At 39.7% G+C, this 20,054-nt stretch overlaps 2 protein-coding genes, 1 long non-coding RNA gene and 1 pseudogene across 3 annotated transcripts in view; 2 read left to right on the top strand and 2 right to left on the bottom strand.

Annotated features, from left to right (window-relative positions):
- Positions 1 to 20,054, top strand: part of LOC116097705 — a 27,198-nt gene extending 7,144 nt beyond the window's left edge. Inside the window, exon 4 of the long non-coding RNA XR_004121527.1 lies at positions 19,844 to 20,054. This is a non-coding gene — a long non-coding RNA (uncharacterized LOC116097705). The remainder of the gene's footprint in view (positions 1 to 19,843) is intronic.
- LOC116097703 lies at positions 810 to 5,981 on the top strand (annotated as a pseudogene).
- Positions 10,496 to 10,913, bottom strand: LOC116097704 (60S ribosomal protein L30-like). Its single transcript, XM_031380315.1, has one exon. It carries the CDS (start codon positions 10,880 to 10,882, stop codon positions 10,535 to 10,537), a length of 348 nt encoding a protein of 115 aa, XP_031236175.1. The 5' UTR covers positions 10,883 to 10,913; the 3' UTR covers positions 10,496 to 10,534.
- Taar1 (trace amine associated receptor 1) lies at positions 11,314 to 12,415 on the bottom strand. The gene has a single exon (XM_031380314.1). It carries the CDS (start codon positions 12,369 to 12,371, stop codon positions 11,373 to 11,375), a length of 999 nt encoding a protein of 332 aa, XP_031236174.1. The 5' UTR covers positions 12,372 to 12,415; the 3' UTR covers positions 11,314 to 11,372.

Raw genomic sequence — 20,054 nt, 5'->3', positions numbered from 1 at the left:
AAAGTGTCTAAACTCATGAACTCATGAAAAAATGGAAGTTTGACTTTATTGGCTTATCCCAAGGACAGAAACATGGTTTAAGAGTTCGACATTAGGATATAATTTAAACACCAGGATATCAAATTAAGGAGGAACAATCATTTTATTATTTCAATAGGAACATGGCAAAATTAAAATTGATTTATACTGTTCAATAAGACCTCTGTGCAATCTAAAGGAAGAGGTAATTTATGTAATAAGATTAAAAGCATTTATCAAAAACAATAAAAAAACAGTGAGGAAGGGTTACGACTTTAGCCTGGGCAATTTTTTTTACATGACCTCAAAACCACCACACTAGAAGCATAAACATACAGATGAGATTATAGCAAACTAAAAGACACAACAAAAGAGGCAAGCAACAGTGTGGAAGACACTCTACTAAAGGGAGAGAAATCTATCCATCCAACAGTGGGATGGTGCTCAAAATATATAGGAAATACAATAACAAGGAACACATGTTTCAATTTAAAATAAAAGCAAGAGATTTGAATAGGAAAAATACTTCTTTAAAGACAAATTATTACAATGTCATCATCATGTTCAATCCTGGGTCTGGACTGGAATTAGTCTGGGAGATGACTGAACCTAAGCAGGGCAGGTCCTGGCAAGTTCAGGAAAGAGTGGCTATAATTAAAGCAAAGCTTCTAGAACAAGCGAGTGAATCTGATGAAAAGCAATCTAAAGATTAGGAGCAGCTTGCTCACAGACCAAGAGTTTTGACAAAGAGACGAGTGTTCGGACAATTTAGGTAAATTGGTCTGTCTGAAATGTGATATGAAGAAAGGTAGAAGGTTCAGACAGAAAGTGGACAGGGCAACTGAAAAACTTTCATGTTAGTCAGAAAATGTGGATCATTACATTGTAATATAGCAAGAGAAATACAGTCACAGGAGGCTCTTTAACACCCAAGTTGAATTTCAGATAAATCTGTGACTTCATAGAGTGGAGCAGGGTAGCCAGCACCTACAGAACACAAGCCAGTTATGGGATTTATTCAGAGTCCACAGGAGGGAACACTTGGGCTGCAACACATGGCACATGTGTAACAGGGTATGTGAGGTGGGAAGCAGAATCAACTCCAAATTCCTAGGCAGGGCAATTACAGAATCCTGGTGTTGTTCACCAGAGTAGCTAGGTTGGGTGATTTCACTGTTGAGCACCCCAAAAATGTAAATATCTATCAATAGATCAAACCCAATAGGCAAAAATACTCTCTTGTTTTATACCATTGGACACACAACCAAAATAGAAGCTAGAAGGTAATACAGAGTTTGATCACAATGGCCTCTGAGGTCGGCCAGTCAAAGGGAGAGAGCACAACAGAGAGCTGTAGTTTGAGCTCAAACATGATGGAAATGCATCTTAAAATTCCATCTCTGCAGCAATGCTTGACAATCATAAAGTGAATTTGCTCTTAGAACAAAGAGGATTTGAGTGAGAATGGTAAACCTGAACTGTTAGCCATGTGCTGCTGAACATTGTTCAAACATTTGATTAGTCTAACCTTATTCCACCTCCAGAATGCTGATTTTATACACTCCTTTTTATACAAGTTCTAGACATATAGCAAACTTGGTGGTCCTATATCTGTATTTCTAGAATACAGATAGAACAATGGCTGACCAATGAGCATGTGTCTTGTGAAGTGTGGATGATGGGCAAATCTTTAGGAGAAGCCGTACAATGTAGTGTCCATTTTACAGATGAAAAGAAATGGGAACGTGTTAAGTAAGTTAGAGAACTGGGGAAATGGTCAGAAAGGAACATGCGGTGGTGTGCTGCCTGTAATCCCCACATTGGCTCTAGTAAACCACTCCAGCCTCAATAGTCAGTTCTGGGTTCAGTGAAACACCCCATCTCAAAAACAAGGTGGGAGCAATAGAGAAATGTATGTACCTGATGTCAATATCTGACTTCCATGCATATACACATACACAAGTGCCTGCACACACAAGATCACACGTATGACAGTTACCATTGTGATTTGTCTTCAGTTTCTTGTTGTTTTTATTTTATTGTTCCTAGTCATAGAAACTGTGGAAGAAAATACAATTTACAGTCTACATGTTTTTCCTGGTTCAACAAACTCCCCATGATTTTCTGTACATAGGGGATTAAAGAGGCATATTAAAAAGTTTACAATTTAAAAATGAAGCTATCCTTTCCTTTAGAGTATATGATGTCATTGTTTGCAAAGCCTCCTGTCTGTTCAAAGCTATCTTGAGAGAATTACTAATAAGAGTAATTAAATGTGTTGATTTGCTATTTACCAATACCCACTGCACTTTATTTACCGGTTCACACTCCACAGCCACAGTTTAGTCCAAAGACAAGTCTATGTGACAGTTCCTTCTCATTTGCCAAACTTCTGAGTAAATACAGACCAGTGGGTATCATTAACACTTCTGTTTGGTGTCATCTTGAAGGAAAACATTTCATCTTATAAGTCCCTGAGCAAGTAGTTGTCCTTAATAGGGATGGGAAAACATTTATCACAGGGCTTCATTTGAGGAACTACTAAGTGCCTGGGGGAATTCTTAAACTATTAAGTAAAGTCCAAGTGTAAAACCAAGAAAGAAAACTTTAGCTGATGCAAACACTGCAAAGCAGTGACTGGTCTTCTTTCTGATGCAAAGGTGCTCACAGAGCTGATATTGTGAGCAAAACTAGGGTCACCCATGTGAGCAATTTCAGAAGTCTCCAGAAAAGCACTGGGCAGACATCACACACACCTCATCCCTGGTTGGCTGCCATAAGAAAGTCCTCAACTAAATATCTGCTTTCTTTGCTCATAAATAATTTCCATTTTGAAATGCATAGCTATATTGCATGCACTAAATGAAGTGGACTTTTCTGTCAAGCAGAGCACTGATACATTACTGACAAGTTTTAGAAAGCTTGCTATTGTCTTGCTCACGTTCTTCCCAGGGAACTCTCTGAGAGTTCTTAGCGTTCTTTGTGACTTTTTTTTATCTGCAAACTATGTTCTCCAAGGCTTGTTTTATACTCACTGTTCATCCCATCAGGTAATTAACAGGCTGACATAATAAGTTGAGAGAGTTCACAAAGCTTTTAATGGAAAAACAAACAGGTTTGTCAAATAAGAGTATTTCAAAATCCTTTCTGTTGGGGCTGGAGAGATGAGCCAGTAGTGAAGGACACACATTGCTCTTCCAGAGGACCTGAATTTGCACCCATCACAAGCAGCTCACAACCATCTGTATATCCAGCTCCAGGGAGATCTGACCCTCTGGCTTCTGCAGGCAACTGTACGTAGGTACACACACACATACACACATATGCATATACATATACACATAATTATAAATAAAAATAAAATTTCATATTGAAAAGCCTTTTATTTGTTATTATCATATCTTCATAAATGAGAAGAACATTGTAATGTTGAAATTTAGTGGAAATGTAATCTTAGACAAATGTTTAGTCCACTGAAAAAATTTTACAATATGGAAAAGTCACTACATTATTTTGATTATGTTATTCTATATTGAACTACACAATCTTTTCTTAATAAACTTTATTTCTGCTGCAACTCTGTGTTTCTGATTGTGGAGATTTAAATAAAAACTACCCCTACAGGCTCATATACATTGAATGTCTAGTCATCAGGGAGTGGTGCTATTTGAAAGGATTATAAGTCTTAGGAATTGTGGCCTTGTCAGAGTAATTGTGTCACTGAGGGTAGGCTTAAGCTTTCAAAAGTCCACACCAGATGCCCCTTTCTCTCTCTCTCTCTCTCTCTCTCTCTCTCTCTCTCTCTCTCTCTCTCTCTCTCTCTCTGCCTCTGGATCATGATGTAGCTCTCAACTACTGTTCCAGTGTCTTCCTGCATGTTGCCACATCTCCACCATGATGTTAATGGACTGAACCTCTAAAACTGTAAGTGAGCCCCCAACTAAATATTTTCTTTCATAAGAGTTGCCTTGGTCATGGTGTAGCTTCACAGCAAGAGAACAATGGCTAAGACACTGATCCCTTCTTTCTTCTAAAAAAAAAAATCCTGGAACCCATCTGGAAATGTCCTCTGAATCTTGGTAACCAAAATCACAAGAGCACAAAGAGGAATAAGATTGTGATGTCCAAGGGATAAATGGTGTCATAGCACAGTCAGTGAATGCACAAAGCCGGTATGTGCACATAGTCAGTGAATGCACATAGCCAGTGTGTGAACATAGCCAGTGTGTGCACATAACCAGTGTGTGCACATAGCCGGTGAGGCACATAACGAGGGCATCAAATACTGCATGAAATATATTGGGAGTTTGAAGAAAGATGCTTTCCTGATTTCAAGTGTCTATATACAGGTGATTCTCAAAGAGGAGTGCTTAGATGTTACCCAGTTACGAAGTGGGCATGGGGAAGAAATGTTTACGCAGACAGAGCTGCTGAAGTAAGAACATAAAGGGAGAAAGAACTGAGCATTAAAGGAAAGCTGGCATTGGAGTCCCTACCTGTCTATTTTCAAAGTCTAAGGACACTTGTTTCCACCATGTGCTTCTGAGTTGTGCTTTGTGTTAGTGTGCTCAAGTGATTACAGTTTCTAATCCATCTCCTTACAGAAAGAGGCAACTAATAGCTGTCTGTACTTTGTCAGAGCCCCTAGAAAGGCAATGAATATAAGGTCCCTTTGGTCAATCATCTTCTTGACTTGGATCTGAGTGCCCACATCATTTTAAAGTGCTCCTACAATAGCCAGGTATAAAAAGCAGTACTTGGTTGTACTGCATTGTAAAATTACTGATCAATGAACAAAATGTAGAAAGGATCATGTCACTTGCTGCAAACCTGATGGATATGCTTTGGAGAGTGAAGGATAGAATCCTTGGGAAGGAGATGAGAAAAAGGAGCAGCAGCACACAATTAAGATGAGCCTGCAAATCTTAAACAAATCCACGAAAGAAAAAATAAAGCATAGTGTGTAAATCTGGGGCAAACCTGTCATTAGTCTATATCTCTGGGAACATATTTTTGAAGGCACTCTTGATCCAACTGATGTGACTGCACAGTGGAGGGAGGGACAGGCAGTTGTAGCACTGGCCCAGCTGTAGTTCCTGAGTACTTCTCCATAGATGTGGACAATGTGGTTCTTGTTTTAAATGGAAAAAAAAAGCAAAGATCCTTCATGCCACCCAGTGGTTAATTTATGCACAGAATTTAATACAAACCCAAAACTGCAGCATCTGGCTGTTGTCTTGCTTGGAAATGAGCACTGTGAAAATGACTGGATAATGCAGTTCCTCAAAAGAAATGGAGGCTTTGTGGACCTGCTTTTCATAACATAGGACAGCCCCTGGACTAATGGTGCAGACATTCTTCAGTGGCCTTTAGGTGTAGCAGCATATAGGCAGTTTCCTGTGGTTGAAGCCAGCTGGAGGCCCTACAAATGTAATGTCTTAGGAACTGTCTATGAAAATTCATCAAGACAAGCACTAATGAACATTTTGAAACAAGATGGAAATGATAAGCTTTGTTGGGCTTCTGCGAAAGAACAGTGGCAGCCTCAGGAGACAAACGAAAGCCTTAAGAATTACCAAGATGCTTTGCTTCCCAGTGACCTCACATGGTGCCCTGTAGGAGTGAACACAGGATGTTACAGGATCTATGAGGCCTGCTCATTTGGTTCCATTCCTGTGGTAGAAGATGTGATGACAGCTGGCCTCTATGGAAACTCATTCTGCCAGCACAGCGCTCCTCTGCAGTTACTCAAGGCCGTGGAGGTCCCCTTCATCTTCATCAAGAACTGGAAGGAGCTTTCTGCTATTTTAGAAAAGGAGAAGACTATAAGCTTACAAGAAAAGATTCAAAGGAGAAAAATGTTACTTCATTGGTACCAACACTTCAAAACAGAACTAAAGTGGAAATTTACTAAAATTTTAGAAAGTTCATTTTTTATGAATAATAAAGGTTAACTATATCTAAAAAAAAAAAAAAAAAAATCAGAGGACTTCCTGACATTAACACATCATTCTGAGTGAACTAACTTTAAGTCACTGTGTCACTGGCTGTGGTGTTTGAATGAAAATAGTCCCCATAGACCCATAGGGAGTGGCGCTATTAGGAAGCATGATCTTGTTGGAGAAAGTGTGTCACTGCTTTGAGATCTTAGAAGCTCAAGCCAGGTCCACTGGCTCACTGTTTCTTCCTACTGCCTATCATCCACATGTAGAACTCTCAGCTCCTTCTTCAGCACCATGTCTGTCTGCAGGCCACTATGCTTCTCACCATGAACTGCAGACAGCTCCAGTAAAATGTTTGTCTCCATAAGAGTTGCCATGGTCATGGTGTCTCTTCCCAGCAATAGAAACCCTATGACACTGTCTTTTGCAAATATCACGAGAACTGTAAATGTTTTCATGAGTCAGTAATATTTTCCTCTTAGGAAAAATTGAAGACAGATACAAATTAGGTATAGAGGTTGCTATGACTCACTGTAGAACTAGCCCCAGATAGGATGACCCAAAAGGGGAGTCATAAATTCACAGGCAGCTTGAAGCCTTGTGGAAGAAATTTTAGGAAAAGGAGATACTAGAAAAGAGAATAGCAAGGATCTGTCAAAAATAAATTTGACATTCTTTGTCTGTTTTTACAGCTGTTTATATATCCAATGAGCTGTGGTCAAACATTCTGAAAATTACATATTCATCTTTCCTTCCTAAAATGGCAAAGATTGCTGTTGTTCAGTGCTACAGTATTTGTTCAATGTGCAGAGCCTGAGGTGGGACCTCCAATACCACAAAAGGAAGCAAAGAAATAGAATTAAAAATAAAAAATCACAGGAAGATAAAGGTCCTCTGATTCCTGGATTGTCTGAGTGATCTCAGAGCTCTCCTCAACTGCTAAAGAATCATGTTGTTATACATTGTTGTCTACTAAATCTTCAAACTAAAGAGAAGCCCACATCCATGCTCCCAGGTGTGTATTTGTTTCTGAGTGCCCTTCTCTTGATTCTTGCACTTAAAATCTATATTAAAAAACTTACTAAGGGTGAGGTATGGTGGTGCACACCTTTTAATCCCAGCCCTCAGGAGGCCGAGACAGGCTGGTCCCTGAGAGTTCAAAGTAAGCTTAGTTATAGAATGAGTTTCAGGACAGCCAGAATTACACAGTGAGACCTTGTCTTAGACAAAAGTGGGGGCTCAGAGGATGCCTCTGAGCACAAGCAGTTGCCTCATAAATGTGAGGACCAAGTTTGAATCACCAATACCCAGGGCATAAGCCGGAACCCCAGAGTGGTAAAGGGCAGAAACAGGAAGACTGAGAGGGCTCACTGGTCATCAGTATGGCTCCCACTTCAGTGAGAAAACCTGTCTCAATGAGGTAGGGTAAAGAGTGACAGAGAGGAACAACAGAAGTCCTCATCTGTGTCTTCCACCTGTGCATCTGAGAGCTTCACGCATGAACACACCTAACATGCACCACGACACACACAAATATTTTAAAACTCCTTCAATAGATCCAACTCTTTGTGATGGAGAGAGCTCAGCTTTTAAGAAATGCAGCTCTTACTGAGGACCCAGAGTCAGTTCCTAGCAATCCAAGTCTACCTATAATTCTAGCTGCAAGGGATTGAAATCCCTCTTCTAACACCTGCACTTATGTGTGCATACACACATACACAGAGACACACACACATACACAACTTTAAAATAACTAAAATAAATATTAAAAGCAAACTGTTTTACAAAAACCAAATCAACCATTCTCCATGCATCTGTCTACACTTAATATTCAAGCTTTTGGTGACAATGGTACAGCTAAAGAGAAACTGTGACTTACCAAAATCTTCAGTGGATTGGAGATCACCAGCTTCATCCTACTTTCTGACAAATATGTGTGACTTTGCCAAGACTGGATTGTTGACTTCCAGATATAGTCTAAAACCATGATGGGACCTCCTAACTCACTAACCTCTTAAGACAGCACCATCGTTAATAATCCATTTCCACAAAGAGCTCTGGCTAATACATTACTACTTGATATGGAATGAACATGTGTGTGAATAGGTAGAACATGGAAAATGGAATTATTTTTGTCATAAATTGACATAGAAAGAAATTTTGATGATGTTGTAATTGTTTTCTTGCAACAACCAGATTCTATCTTTTCCATTGGTATAACTAAAAACTATTCCTGGGAGGCTGTCTAGGACTCATTAACTCAGTAAGGGGTTATGTAACTCACTTTGGAATGGACAGAGAAGAAGCAGTCTGACCATGACCTCAGCTCTTGTACAAACTGGAACCCCACATCCTTTGGCTATTTCCTGCTAATGAAGTATGAAGGATCACTGCCTGCTTATATTTATAGATTCTTGAGAAAAATCTTCTGAAAATTTTTAAAGGAGCTCATGCACTTATCTGTGGAGTTAAAGGGGAAGGGCAGAGACCTGGGGCAAGATGACAATTAGAAGAAATTCTGTCCAATTGAAATGGAAAACCCCCTTATAAGCTTACTTGTTCTCAGCTGGGGATTGAAAAGCAAAACAAAAATGGCTTTGGCCTGAAAAGATGCAGGCTATTGAAAAGCTAGGAGTATGGAACCCTCCTGTCTGGCCAAATGGTTTGGCTCTCTCATCTCTCATGTGAATAATAAAGCAAAGCCTACAAAGAAAGACAAGTGTTAAGGGCTTGGGGGCTAAGTATAAAAAAAAACCAAAAAACAAAAAACAAAAAACAAAAAACAAAAAACTGTCGAATTATGTGACTCATGAACTTGTTCAAAAAATAGATTAATACAGGTTTAATAAAAACCCAAGTAATAATGATTCATCCTTAGCATCAGTATTGTTCTAGAAATTCTAATAGAGTAAGAAATTAATATGTACTTTAAAACCTTAACAGCTGCATGTGGTGAATATACAAACCTTAATGGCTAGATGTATTGGCACATACTTTAAATCTCAGCCCTTGGCCAGCAGAGACAGGTAAATCTCTAAGAGTTTGAGACATCCTAGTCTTCATAGAAACTTCTAAGCTAGTCAAGCTACGTACTAAGACCCTGCCTCAAAATAAAATAGTAGTAATTATTTAAAAGAAGTTAAAACAATATTAAGGTTAGTATGCCTATTTATTATAAAACAAGAAACAAAACAAGTGAAAATATAATATGAACTTTATTGTTTATATATAACATTGTTTATATAACATATAATAGTGGCAATAATGGTTACATTAGAAAGTAGTCTTTTTCCGTTTCATTCAGTTACTCCCCTTAGACTGTACCTTAATTGTCCTCTGATCACACATCTATGTGACTGCTCATAAACCCAGACAGTTGTTCCTGGATCTTTGGTTATTCATTTCTAGAGCCTTTTTCCTCACATAAATTAGTATCACAGTTTTTAAAAAAATTATACATCTGGAAATAATCTGTATGGAACATCTTGAAATAAATAAAGCCACAGAAACTCACTGTAAATTATAGATGATTCTCCAAAAATGCATGTTCCCTTTTTGAAATTTGACAAATTGGTCTCATGGGTGAAGGAACTAGAAATAGTGTCTTAGACTTGCATTACAATATAATATTGTCAAAGGCCAGCTATACCTCTTAAAAGTGTTCTAGAGCAAAATCTAGATCAATCAATAAGACAACCTAATCATGAAATGGCTTGTAATAGAAGGAAAGATTTTGTAGTTGTTACTAGTTTGTTTGTTTTGAGACAGGGTCTTACTATGAAACCCCGCCTGGCTTGTAATTTGCTATGTTTGCCAAACTGGCCTTCAATGGCAATTCCCCTCTGCCTCTGCCTCTGCCTCTGCCTCTGCCTCTGCCTCTGCCTTTGCCGAGATAGCAGATTTACGCCACTATGTCTGAGGATGGAAGAATTTACAACCTCTTTAGAAGATCTTCAAGTTTATGAACAGGCAGCAGAATGCACATTTTAATTGATTATCTTTCTTTAATTTGGCCAAGAAAATATCATTGTCGTTAAATAAATCCAAATTTTGAATGATACTTAACTTGAAACTAATTCTGTAAGATCTATTTGAGAAATATCTTAATTGCAAATTAATGAATATAATTTATAATATTTTCCTACATCCTATTAGGGTATATTATTGGAAACCACGATTTCTGCCCCTGTTTTCACACACACACACACACACACACACACACATATGAAAACCTATGATTTGCTCACCACTTTCATAAATTTAATCACAAACTTTTTAAAAACAGTAAAACATAATGGTTTCAGGGATTGCAGAACAAAAATAACATATGTGTTTATACATACATATGAACATATAGGTATTCATATATATACATATATACACACTCATATATGACAAATTCCTTCTAATTTGTACTCTAAATTCAGCCTTGTGATTTCAATTTCTGAATAACAATCACCACAGCTCACAAAAGGTCATCTAAGGGCAGGGAAAATTTTTTGAAACATATAAGTCTTTTTTTTTTTTTTCAAAACGAGCTCTGGCAAAGTTTTATTAAAGGAAAACGTTCTTGTTTACTTCTCACCAGTCTGTTCTGGCATGCTTCTAATAATATCAGAATCACCTGGGTCAATGATAGCCAGTGTACATACTCTGTAGTATTTTCCACACACTGTACCCAATTCAATATTATTGCCACTGTAGTGATGGACACCAGTTTTAGCCAACATGGCATAGTACTCTATTTCAGATTTCCTCAAAGCTGGGCAGTTGTTGGCGAGGATAACCAACTTCGCTTTGCCTTGCCTGATCATCTTCAGAGTCTGTTTGTATCCCAGCACGTACTTTCCACTTTTCATAACAAGCTGGAGCCTAGAGTTGATTGACTCCAGAGACTTTTTCGTCTTCTTTGCTGCCACCATCTTCCTGCCTTAGGTGCGGGACAACCCCCAACCAAGATCAGCCGCCAAGATGGCCGGGTCTTTAATATTGGATTTACCACAGTTAAACTTACATAAAAATAATATTCAAGATCATATCTATTGTGTGTCAAATAGCAGATTATATACGACACCAAAGTATAACTTACAATGTATATTTTTAACTCAAAGAACTGACATTAAAAGCCTATAAAATCAGTGCCTATAGCTGGCTCATTATGTTCATAAATATAATCACCAACTCTTTTTAATTTAGTTTATGTATATGAGTACACTGTAGCTCTCTTCAGACACAAGAGAAGAGGGCATAGATCCCATGACAGATGGTTGTGAGCCACCATGTGGTTGCTGGGAATTGAACTCAGGACCTCCGGAAGAACAGTCGGTGCTCTTAACCGCTGAGCCATCTCTCCAGCCCCCAATCACCAACTACTTTTAAGAACTGTAAAATATATGTGTTTCCCAGATTGGATTACAAAAATAACTTAGACCTAGATGAGTCCTTTTGGAAAATTTTACCAAAGAGAACCATCTTCAACGCTTTTCTGAACCAGGGGTAGAAAAAGGCATAAACCATCGGATTAAGGGCAGAATTCAAGTACCCAAACCAATATAGTGCGTCATTCAGGGAGGGTGGGATAACATAGCCCAGGAAAGGGTCCAGGACCATGCATAAAAAGAATGGGCACCAGCATACGAGGAAAACGCCCACCATGATCCCTAAGGTCTTCGCCGCTTTTGTTTCCTTGCTTTGTGGTTCTCGGCTTTTCCCTTCCAATCCAACTTGAAGATTTGCACGATTAATTGACTTTGCTTGTCCTTTAGCTATGAAATATATTCTATAGTAAACAAATAACATAACAGATCCAGGTATGTAGAAAGAAGTCATGAATGCCAGTACGCCGGTTACTTTACTAAAGAAGGGAGAACAGCCGCCCAGGGAGCCGACTTGATTGTGATACAGCTCTTCAACTCCTTTTAAGTTCAGCTCCAGGAAGATCATCCCAAACGCAAAAACAGCAGGAAGGCTCCAACTAACGAGGATCATCACAAAAATAGTGGAGATACTGATCTTGGCTTTGTATCTCAGAGGGTCACACACAGCACAGTAGCGGTCAATGGAAATGAAGGCCAAGTGGAAAATGGATGCCGAGCTCAGCATGATATCGGTACTGGTGTGAACTTTACAGAGGATGCCCCCAAAATACCAACAGCGCTCAACAGTTCTCACCATGCTGCAGGGCATTATCAGACAGCCCAGCAGAAAGTCGACAATGGCCATGGAATGAAGGAGCCAGTTTGTGGGTGTATGAAGTTGCTTGAAGTGGGATATGGAAATTATTACTATTAAGTTGCCAGCCAGAGTGGCCAGAATTATGAGTGACATTAAGCTGTACAGGGAAGCTCGAATTTCCCTTGACCAGTTGCTGTTCATGTGGGAAATATTCGTGATAGCGTGGCAAGGATGCATCACTGCAGAGAACTAAACACAGGATGGTTTTTCCCGTTGACTGTTGAGCAGTACTTCTCCAGAACTCACAGTCAGGTTAGAATTCCACCTCCTTTCATTTTTATGGACACATACCTGTCCCTGAAACCTGAGAGGAGGGGAAAGAAGAAGAAAAATGAGGACGCAGTCAACAACTAACTCAGTCTTTTGTACCATATTTCCACGTTCTTGCTGAAGAATTTGGAAATTTTATTTACAAGGTCAGTGTAATGCTTCAGTTTAAAACATGTTTAATACCTTGTTGGACCTGGACATTGTGCTAAAATATAAAGCTTAGAATAAAATAAAATTAACACATAAAAGCTTCACATTCATAAGCCAGAGAAAATCAAGTGACAATTATTCTGTACTTCCATCAAGGGCAACAGTCTTTGTCTGGAGCAAGACAGCGTCTAGTTTGAAGGGTGACACTGCATGTCAGATTTACCTGGGCAGAAGACAGATTTAAAACAGCCTTTAAGTACATCCAGGTGAGACATTTTCCATCAAGACTCTTTCAAAGTCGTTCTTAGCCAACTTACTACTGGATTATCAAACTCAGTGGTAAGTCTTCCGACCACATTTTGTCTGGAATCTTGTCACTTTTTCAGGGAAATTCTTCCTCTGGCTTCTGAGTCAGCACCCCTTACAAGCTGTCTGGCACCCTGGCAAGCTGAGGCTTCCTGTCACAGCTGCTCATCTGTCCGACCCCTCCTACACACCCTGGTTCCCTTCTGCACCTTCTCTTCAGACAGTTTCTCATGAGCTTGTGTAATCTACAAGCCAACAAGTCTAATAAAAGCATCTGACTGCCTTCATCTTCCCCCTCAACTCCAGAGTAATACTTCCTGCTTGTTGGCAGATATCACTCTTAATGTCTAGGTCAGGCTCTGTCTCTTTTTCATCATTTGCCCAAATCTTACTCTTTCTCTGCCCTGCATGTCTTGGAAATATGAGCTCCAGCTTGAGAGTATTTGATCCACGTCCTGGATGAATGGATAAAAAGTGCTTTTCATGCCAGCCTGATGATTGGAATTTGATTCCAGGAGCCAGGAAATAAAAGGAGAGAATACTCCCAAGGTTATCTTATCTTAACTGGACATGTTTTCTACCTCATACAGAGAGAGAGAGACAGAGAGAGAGAGAGACAGAGACAGAGACAGAGAGCATGTATGCCTGTACTAACAACAACAATAATAATAGTACAATAATATCCCTCAATCCAAAATCTTGATGAAATTCTTTTTTCCTCATGCTAAAAAGACCTACCTGATAAAAATTTATCTTGGCTCTTCATGGAAAATAAATCTAAGACTAGACCACTTTTTATTCTACTGGTGGCCATTCTGATACAAGCCATTTTTCAGATGCTATGGTGTCTCCCCAGCTGGTGTTCATGCTATTTTTCTTGTATCCTTACAAGGAAGGATACCAACCAAGAAAGCATCACTACTATGGAAGAACTCATATGCTAATGTATATTTTCCCAGAATATTGATGCACTATAAAAGGAGTCGTAACACAAAACACATTCTCAGGACCAATCCCAAGCAGCCATGGGCCCCACTCAGGGAAGCTGCACAGAGATGTCCCACACCTGCCCTGTTTTCTTTGGCCCCACCCGGGTGCTGGAGGCGCTCCAGGGCCAGTAGGCAAGGCTTGGCTGCCTTGGTCCAGCGACAGCAAGGCCACTAGTCCTTGGTTAATCTAGAGAGCTGTCTACAGTCTGTGGTAGTTTGCCTTGCCACCTCAGCGGGGTCTGTGGGACTTATTAATTGCAACAGCCCGACCTCTTCCACACTTGACTTGCTAGGTGGAGCCTGCAGAGGCAGGCAAGGCTTATCTGGGAACCTGGGTTCTACAGGCCAAATTGGCCATAGTTCTGGGCCTGCATTTCATTACCAGTGGTTGTGAGTCACCAAGTGGTTGCTGGGATTTGAACTCAGGACCTTTGGAAGAACAGTCAGTGCTCTTACCAGCTGAGCCATCTCACCAGCCCTGCCCTGTTTTCTATTAAGGTCATATTCATGGTGAAGTGTACCCCAGGAACTGTTCTCATTAGTGTGTGTGTGTGCTGCATCCATTGATCAACTTCTTACGGAGTCATCGAACCTCTCATTCTTTCCGTTCTGAGTCCTGTTTTCAGGTGGCTGGGCTATCACCGCCTTCCTGTGCTCAGAGAGAGGCTACAAGCAAGAGCTTCTGTGGTTTATGCAAACTAGATGACTTTTTTTCATTATCCTTCAAAATAGAAATTTAGTGACATTTCACAGCCTTACAAATGAAAGCTAAGGAAGCTATGATAGATTTGTGGATTTTTTTTTACTAGTGGGAGTACAAATAAAACTTCCAAAATCCAGGCATGATCATTTGGGGAGAGATGACTCTACTCATCCTAGCGACATTGGGTGCTGAAAGGAGAGCTTTCTCCAAAGCGTGCATTTATCAGACTGAACTTGCTTTTATTTTATTCCTGATTCTTGGTGTGCGCATCTAAGCCAGGAATGAGTGGATTGGCTCCCTGTTCACCATTCTTCACAGAAGGTGAAGACTATGAGGGAACTATATAGAAGACATAGGGATGGTTAACAAATGGTATGGAGCAGAGGAGAATGCTGTTCCATTTGCAATCAAATAGGAAAATTCATCCTCAACTGCACCTGGGAGAGAGGTCGTTGGATAAAGCACAGCCTGGAGTTCAGATCCCAGAATACACTTAGCTTATACTGGAAGCTCCCATGGCTATTCCTCATTTCCATTAATGAGAGTACATGATGGTCTAGTTTTTAGAGGTGAGGAGACTTATTTTAAAATAATGTGGACCTAAAATTGGAACTAAACTTTGCTTTAATGCAAAGGCTATTGTTTTATGATTATTTGTTGGTCTTAGATGAGTTTAAAGTTTTAGTGGACTCACAAATAGTCTTATTCTCGAACTTACTTCAAATGTTTAAAGGCAGAGATGGTCATTGAACAATCAGTGCCCATGAGGACTGCTGACAGGCAAGTAGCATTCTTCCATGGGCTCTTCATCAGCTCTTGCCTCCAGGTTCCTGCTCAGAGTGTGTTTGTGTTCTAACTTCCCCTTTGATGATGATTAGCACTGCTGTGGAAATGTAAGGCAATTAATCCCTTTCCTCCCCAAGTTCTTTGGTTGTGGTGTTTCATCACAGCAGTAGAAACCCTAACTAGAACAGACGGCTCGTAGGGACTCACATCAGCAGCTCATAGGGACTCACATCAGCAGCTCATAGGGACTCATATCAGCAGCTCAGCAGCTCATAGGAACTCACATCAGCAGCTCAGCAGCTCTTAGAGACTCACATCAGCGGCTCTCACATCAGCGGCTTGTAGGGACTCACATCAGCAGCTCATACAACCCAGAATTGGACTTTCCAGTAGAGTAGATGTTGTTTGACATTTCTACAAAAATTTGCAGTCCATAATTAATGTGTTTTCCCAGAGTCACATAGCCTTAAATGTCTCAAGAATGCTGAGCCTTTCATTTAATAAGAACACAGGGAGCTACAGGGAACTAGTTTAAAACAAGAGAATGTTAAATGTAACATTTAACAAAGAACAAAAAAATGTCTTTGTGTGAGTGTGAAAGATGTCTCTCAGATTCAAGGATTCACAAGATACAACACATATGTGCCCTTTATTGCTTCAAGAAGACATGAAAATTAAGATGTTGAGAACTGGGTTTAAAAAAAAAAACCAAATAATTAGTTCTATGCAAATCAAAGAGAAGTGTGTTTCTATAATTGCAACAAATACTGCCTGAAAATATAAATGCAATTAAGGGAGAGCTGCGTGTTATAACAGCCAAGTATGGACTGAGCACTCAAGTATTAACAGTGAGCTTTGTCAGTGAAAGAGAATCTACTGAAGAGACCCAGAAGGCAGAATCTTAGAGATGCTCCAAATTCTATGCTCCCAAGATGTGCCGCCACAAAGAAACATTACAACACCATTAACAATGTGGAGCGACAGAGGACAGAAGCCAAGTCAATGAAGAAAGGATTGTGGAGGCAGAACAATGAAAGTCTAAAGCCAAAGGCAGTTAAAGCACGCTAAGAAGATAAATGTGAATGGTCTAAGAAATGGTGTGTTGGTGTTTTAATTTCTCCAGAAAAGTACAAAAAGCGAATGATAAAATTGTGACTAAATATCAAACTGATCTGGTGGATAGTGGAAAAATCTCATGAACATACTAAACATAATAGAAATGGAAATGTCAATAGGACATTTCCATACCTGTTTACAAACCAACAACAGTGAAGGCTGCTGAATGCCTGTGAGTGACAAGCATCTTAGAGAAGAACATGGAAGACACAGGAATCTGGCATGGAGCAAAATGGCTAATGCTGGATGTGGGGGCGGGGACAAACAATGAATCAGCACAAAATGATTGACCCCAACTATCTAGAAAATGCAAAGGTAACTCGTGATATGCCAGTTATGTAACTGTCTGTTATAGAATGGCACACTTGTGTAGGTTTTACATAAACATGGCCTTGTAACAGCCCCTCTCCGCCCCTAGACCTCAGTAGGCCCTGAGACTTTAGCATAACAAATTCCATGGTGGAAGTACCATTCAGGCTGCCAAACTCAGCACACAGCACCGTATGCCAAAACTAAAATAAAGTCCTAGGAAAGTTTCCAAATGTATTGACCTTACTATTTGGCTTGTATAGTTCCACTTCTGGCTAACTGTTCTTGGTAACTGAAGTATGTCAACCCGGAACCTTGGTTTTTGTGCTTAAAGGCTCAAAGAATGACCCAGGGGAAGCTCCACTCCCAGGCTCTCTAACACGGCCAGGATCAGAGGTGAGGAGGACACAACATCTGTCCCAACACTGGGAGTAACTGGGACCACAGGAACTCCACCAGCCCAGTGACTCAGGTTTCTTCCTATCAGTCTGGGCTGGTGCCCTGAGCAGACTTTGGGCACAAGCTCAGCAGCTAGTCTCACAACACCCAGAGGAAGCTCCACTCCCAGGCGCTCTAACAAGCCCAGGGTCACAGGATCACAGAGACAGCTTGACTCTGAGGAGTTCTGACACAACCAGGATCACAGGAAGGGCAGGCTCCAGTCAGATTTAGCAAGGGCAGGTAGCACTAGAGATAACCAGATGATGCGGGGCAAGCATAATTATATTCAGCAACATAAACCAAGGTTCCTTGGCATCATCAAAACTCAATTCTCCCACCATAGCAAGTCCTGGACACACTATCACACTGGAAAAGCAATATTCAGATATAAATAAAATGTCATATCTCCCTTCAACTGCTTGCGCTCTCTTCAACTACCAGTCTCCTGGGTCCAGCTTCCTAGATCGCAGGCCGCTCCTGAGTGTCCTAGCATCTGGGAGGACCTGGCTGGGAGTGTACAGAAGGTGAGCAGGGAGGGAAGGTGGGAATGAAGGAATGGAGGGGAAGAGTATCAGATGTAGCTAACAGAGCTACCCTTCTATAGTTTGGGGATAGTCTAAAAATCTAAGATAGTGACCGACAATCCAGAGAACCCGTATTCAGCCAAAACAGTTTCTATATGAGTGAAAAAGAAAGTGCCTCCCCAAAGACTCTGCAAAAAACTCAACATAAAAAACATTCCAATAAAAAATTAGTTTTACAAAAGCATTTAAATGTCAAGGCAGAAAGAATAAAAGTGACAGTAGAGAGTAATATTTTCTGAACTAAGAATTGCCGGGTCTGGTGGTATATGATATGCCTTAAATCAGGAGGCAGAGGCAGGTAGATTTCTAATGAGTTCAAGGCCAACCTGAAAAAGAATCACAAGGGTGCAGGGAAGGCTCCATGGGTAAAGCTCTTGCGGTGCTGACCTAAGCTCAACCCCTGGAACCCACTGTAAGGTGGACCCAAGAAAGCCAACCCTACAGAGCTGTTTGCTGACTAGCACCATAGCAGGTACACACAGACTACAGTATTTATTTTAAATTAAAAAGCATTATCTTTGCACAACATAAGGATTGTTAACTGAAAAAAAAATCTTTGAAGCTATTGATGTGGCTTAGTATTAAAAGCACTTACCTAGCATGCATGACTTACTTCAATTCTGAGCATTGAAAATTTTAAAATGTAGCTATTTCTTTTAGTCTAGTGATGCCTAAAATTGAAGTGCTTAGGAAATGAAAGCCAAAGGATTGAAATTAGCCTACATAGGGAGTTCAAAGTCAATCTGGGCCACATGATATTCTATCTCAAAAAAAAAAAAAAAAGAAAGAAAGAAAGAAAGAGAGAGAGAAAGAAAGAAAGAAACAATGAATAAGTCAATTCATTAAGGAAACCTTAATGCTAACCCCAAACTTACTTTTTGAACTATCATGATATGCCCCAGAAAGGAAGAAGGCCACAGGGATAAGAAGATAAGAGTGAGGTATCATGAAGATGTGCAGTTTGTAAGTCACTGGGTTCGAGAACCTGCAATTAAATCTTCCCACTGGTCTGTGAGATGCTAATTGGGACAGCATCTTCCCACTGGTCTGTGAGATGCTGATTGTGACAGCTTTCACTATGTCCGGTCTGGTCTTGAATGTAGCATTCTCCTGCTTTGATCTAAGAACTGGGGCTTCAGGAATGCACCCCAATACCTGGCTTTATTAGTATTATTTTAAAGTTTAAAATGTTCATATTCTAGACTCAATAAATGTTTGTTGTAACAGTTTTTAAAACAACAAAAGTATCTGAAATAGTCTGACTTTATTTCAAATGTGTATCATTAGATATATATGGTGTATATTTAATAAAATGTTAGATATAATGGGCTGGTTATTTTATCTAAAAGATGGAATGATCTCTTTTAAAATAAAAAAAAAAGCAACATTTTTTTCTCAGTGTTATTGGGGTATTTTAAAACCCCATAGGCTAAGTTCACTTATAGTATTTTGTACAAACATATTTAATATGCTTTTGCATAAGCATGAAAATAATCATTGAGTGGTGTAATCTAGGTTCACAGTACTGTTTTCTCTGGGATGGTGAAGTTGAAACTGAACAGATAAAACCATAACAAGAGAGGTACTAACACCAAAATTAACCGTAGATTTCCTTAGGCCATCAGGTACTCTTTCTTCTTTTTGAATTCACAGTTCCTTCCATGAATTCTTTAATACCACATCCAGTAAAAGATATTGAATAGTCTAAAACATATTGCCTATGGATTGTTATTAACAAACTCCAATTACTTGTTTCTTTTGCATGAATACTTCTTTTCATGAAGGGTTTGTCCTTTTACCTTTATATTTAAATCACACTTTTTCTAAGTTTTTAAATTCAACTCATACCTTGTTTTCCACTAGACAAATCTGGAAATAAAATTAGTTATGGATTTAATAATAATTCTATTCTAAAATATTTTATAGCTTTGTATTTAATCCTGTATCCTTTCTTCAAATGCCAAAAGTATTTTTGATAAAATCTTATTTTTAAAGGAGGAAAGAAATGAGGGTCAGGGGATGCAGTCTTTCCAAATGCTGATATCATCATGCTTGAGAAGGAAGATGGCCAGAAGCAAACCATCCCCTCTCACAGAGAGGAGCAGGTGGCAAACCCACCAGAGTCCTCACCCTCAGCACAGACCACCAGAACCCACCAGAGTCCTCACCCTCAGCACAGACCACCAGACCAGAGTCCTCACCATCA

The sequence above is a fragment of the Mastomys coucha genome, unplaced genomic scaffold (genome assembly GCF_008632895.1).
Source record: "Mastomys coucha isolate ucsf_1 unplaced genomic scaffold, UCSF_Mcou_1 pScaffold2, whole genome shotgun sequence".
Taxonomy (NCBI): domain Eukaryota; kingdom Metazoa; phylum Chordata; class Mammalia; order Rodentia; family Muridae; genus Mastomys; species Mastomys coucha.
Note: the sequence above shows the minus strand (reverse complement) of the source record. Positions and strands in the feature narration are given on the sequence as shown.

Bases quoted from the DNA above. Each gene is read 5' to 3' on its own strand.
- Taar1 (XM_031380314.1), bottom strand. From the start codon at position 12,371: ATGCATCCTTGCCACGCTATCACGAATATTTCCCACATGAACAGCAAC.
- LOC116097704 (XM_031380315.1), bottom strand. From the start codon at position 10,882: ATGGTGGCAGCAAAGAAGACGAAAAAGTCTCTGGAGTCAATCAACTCT.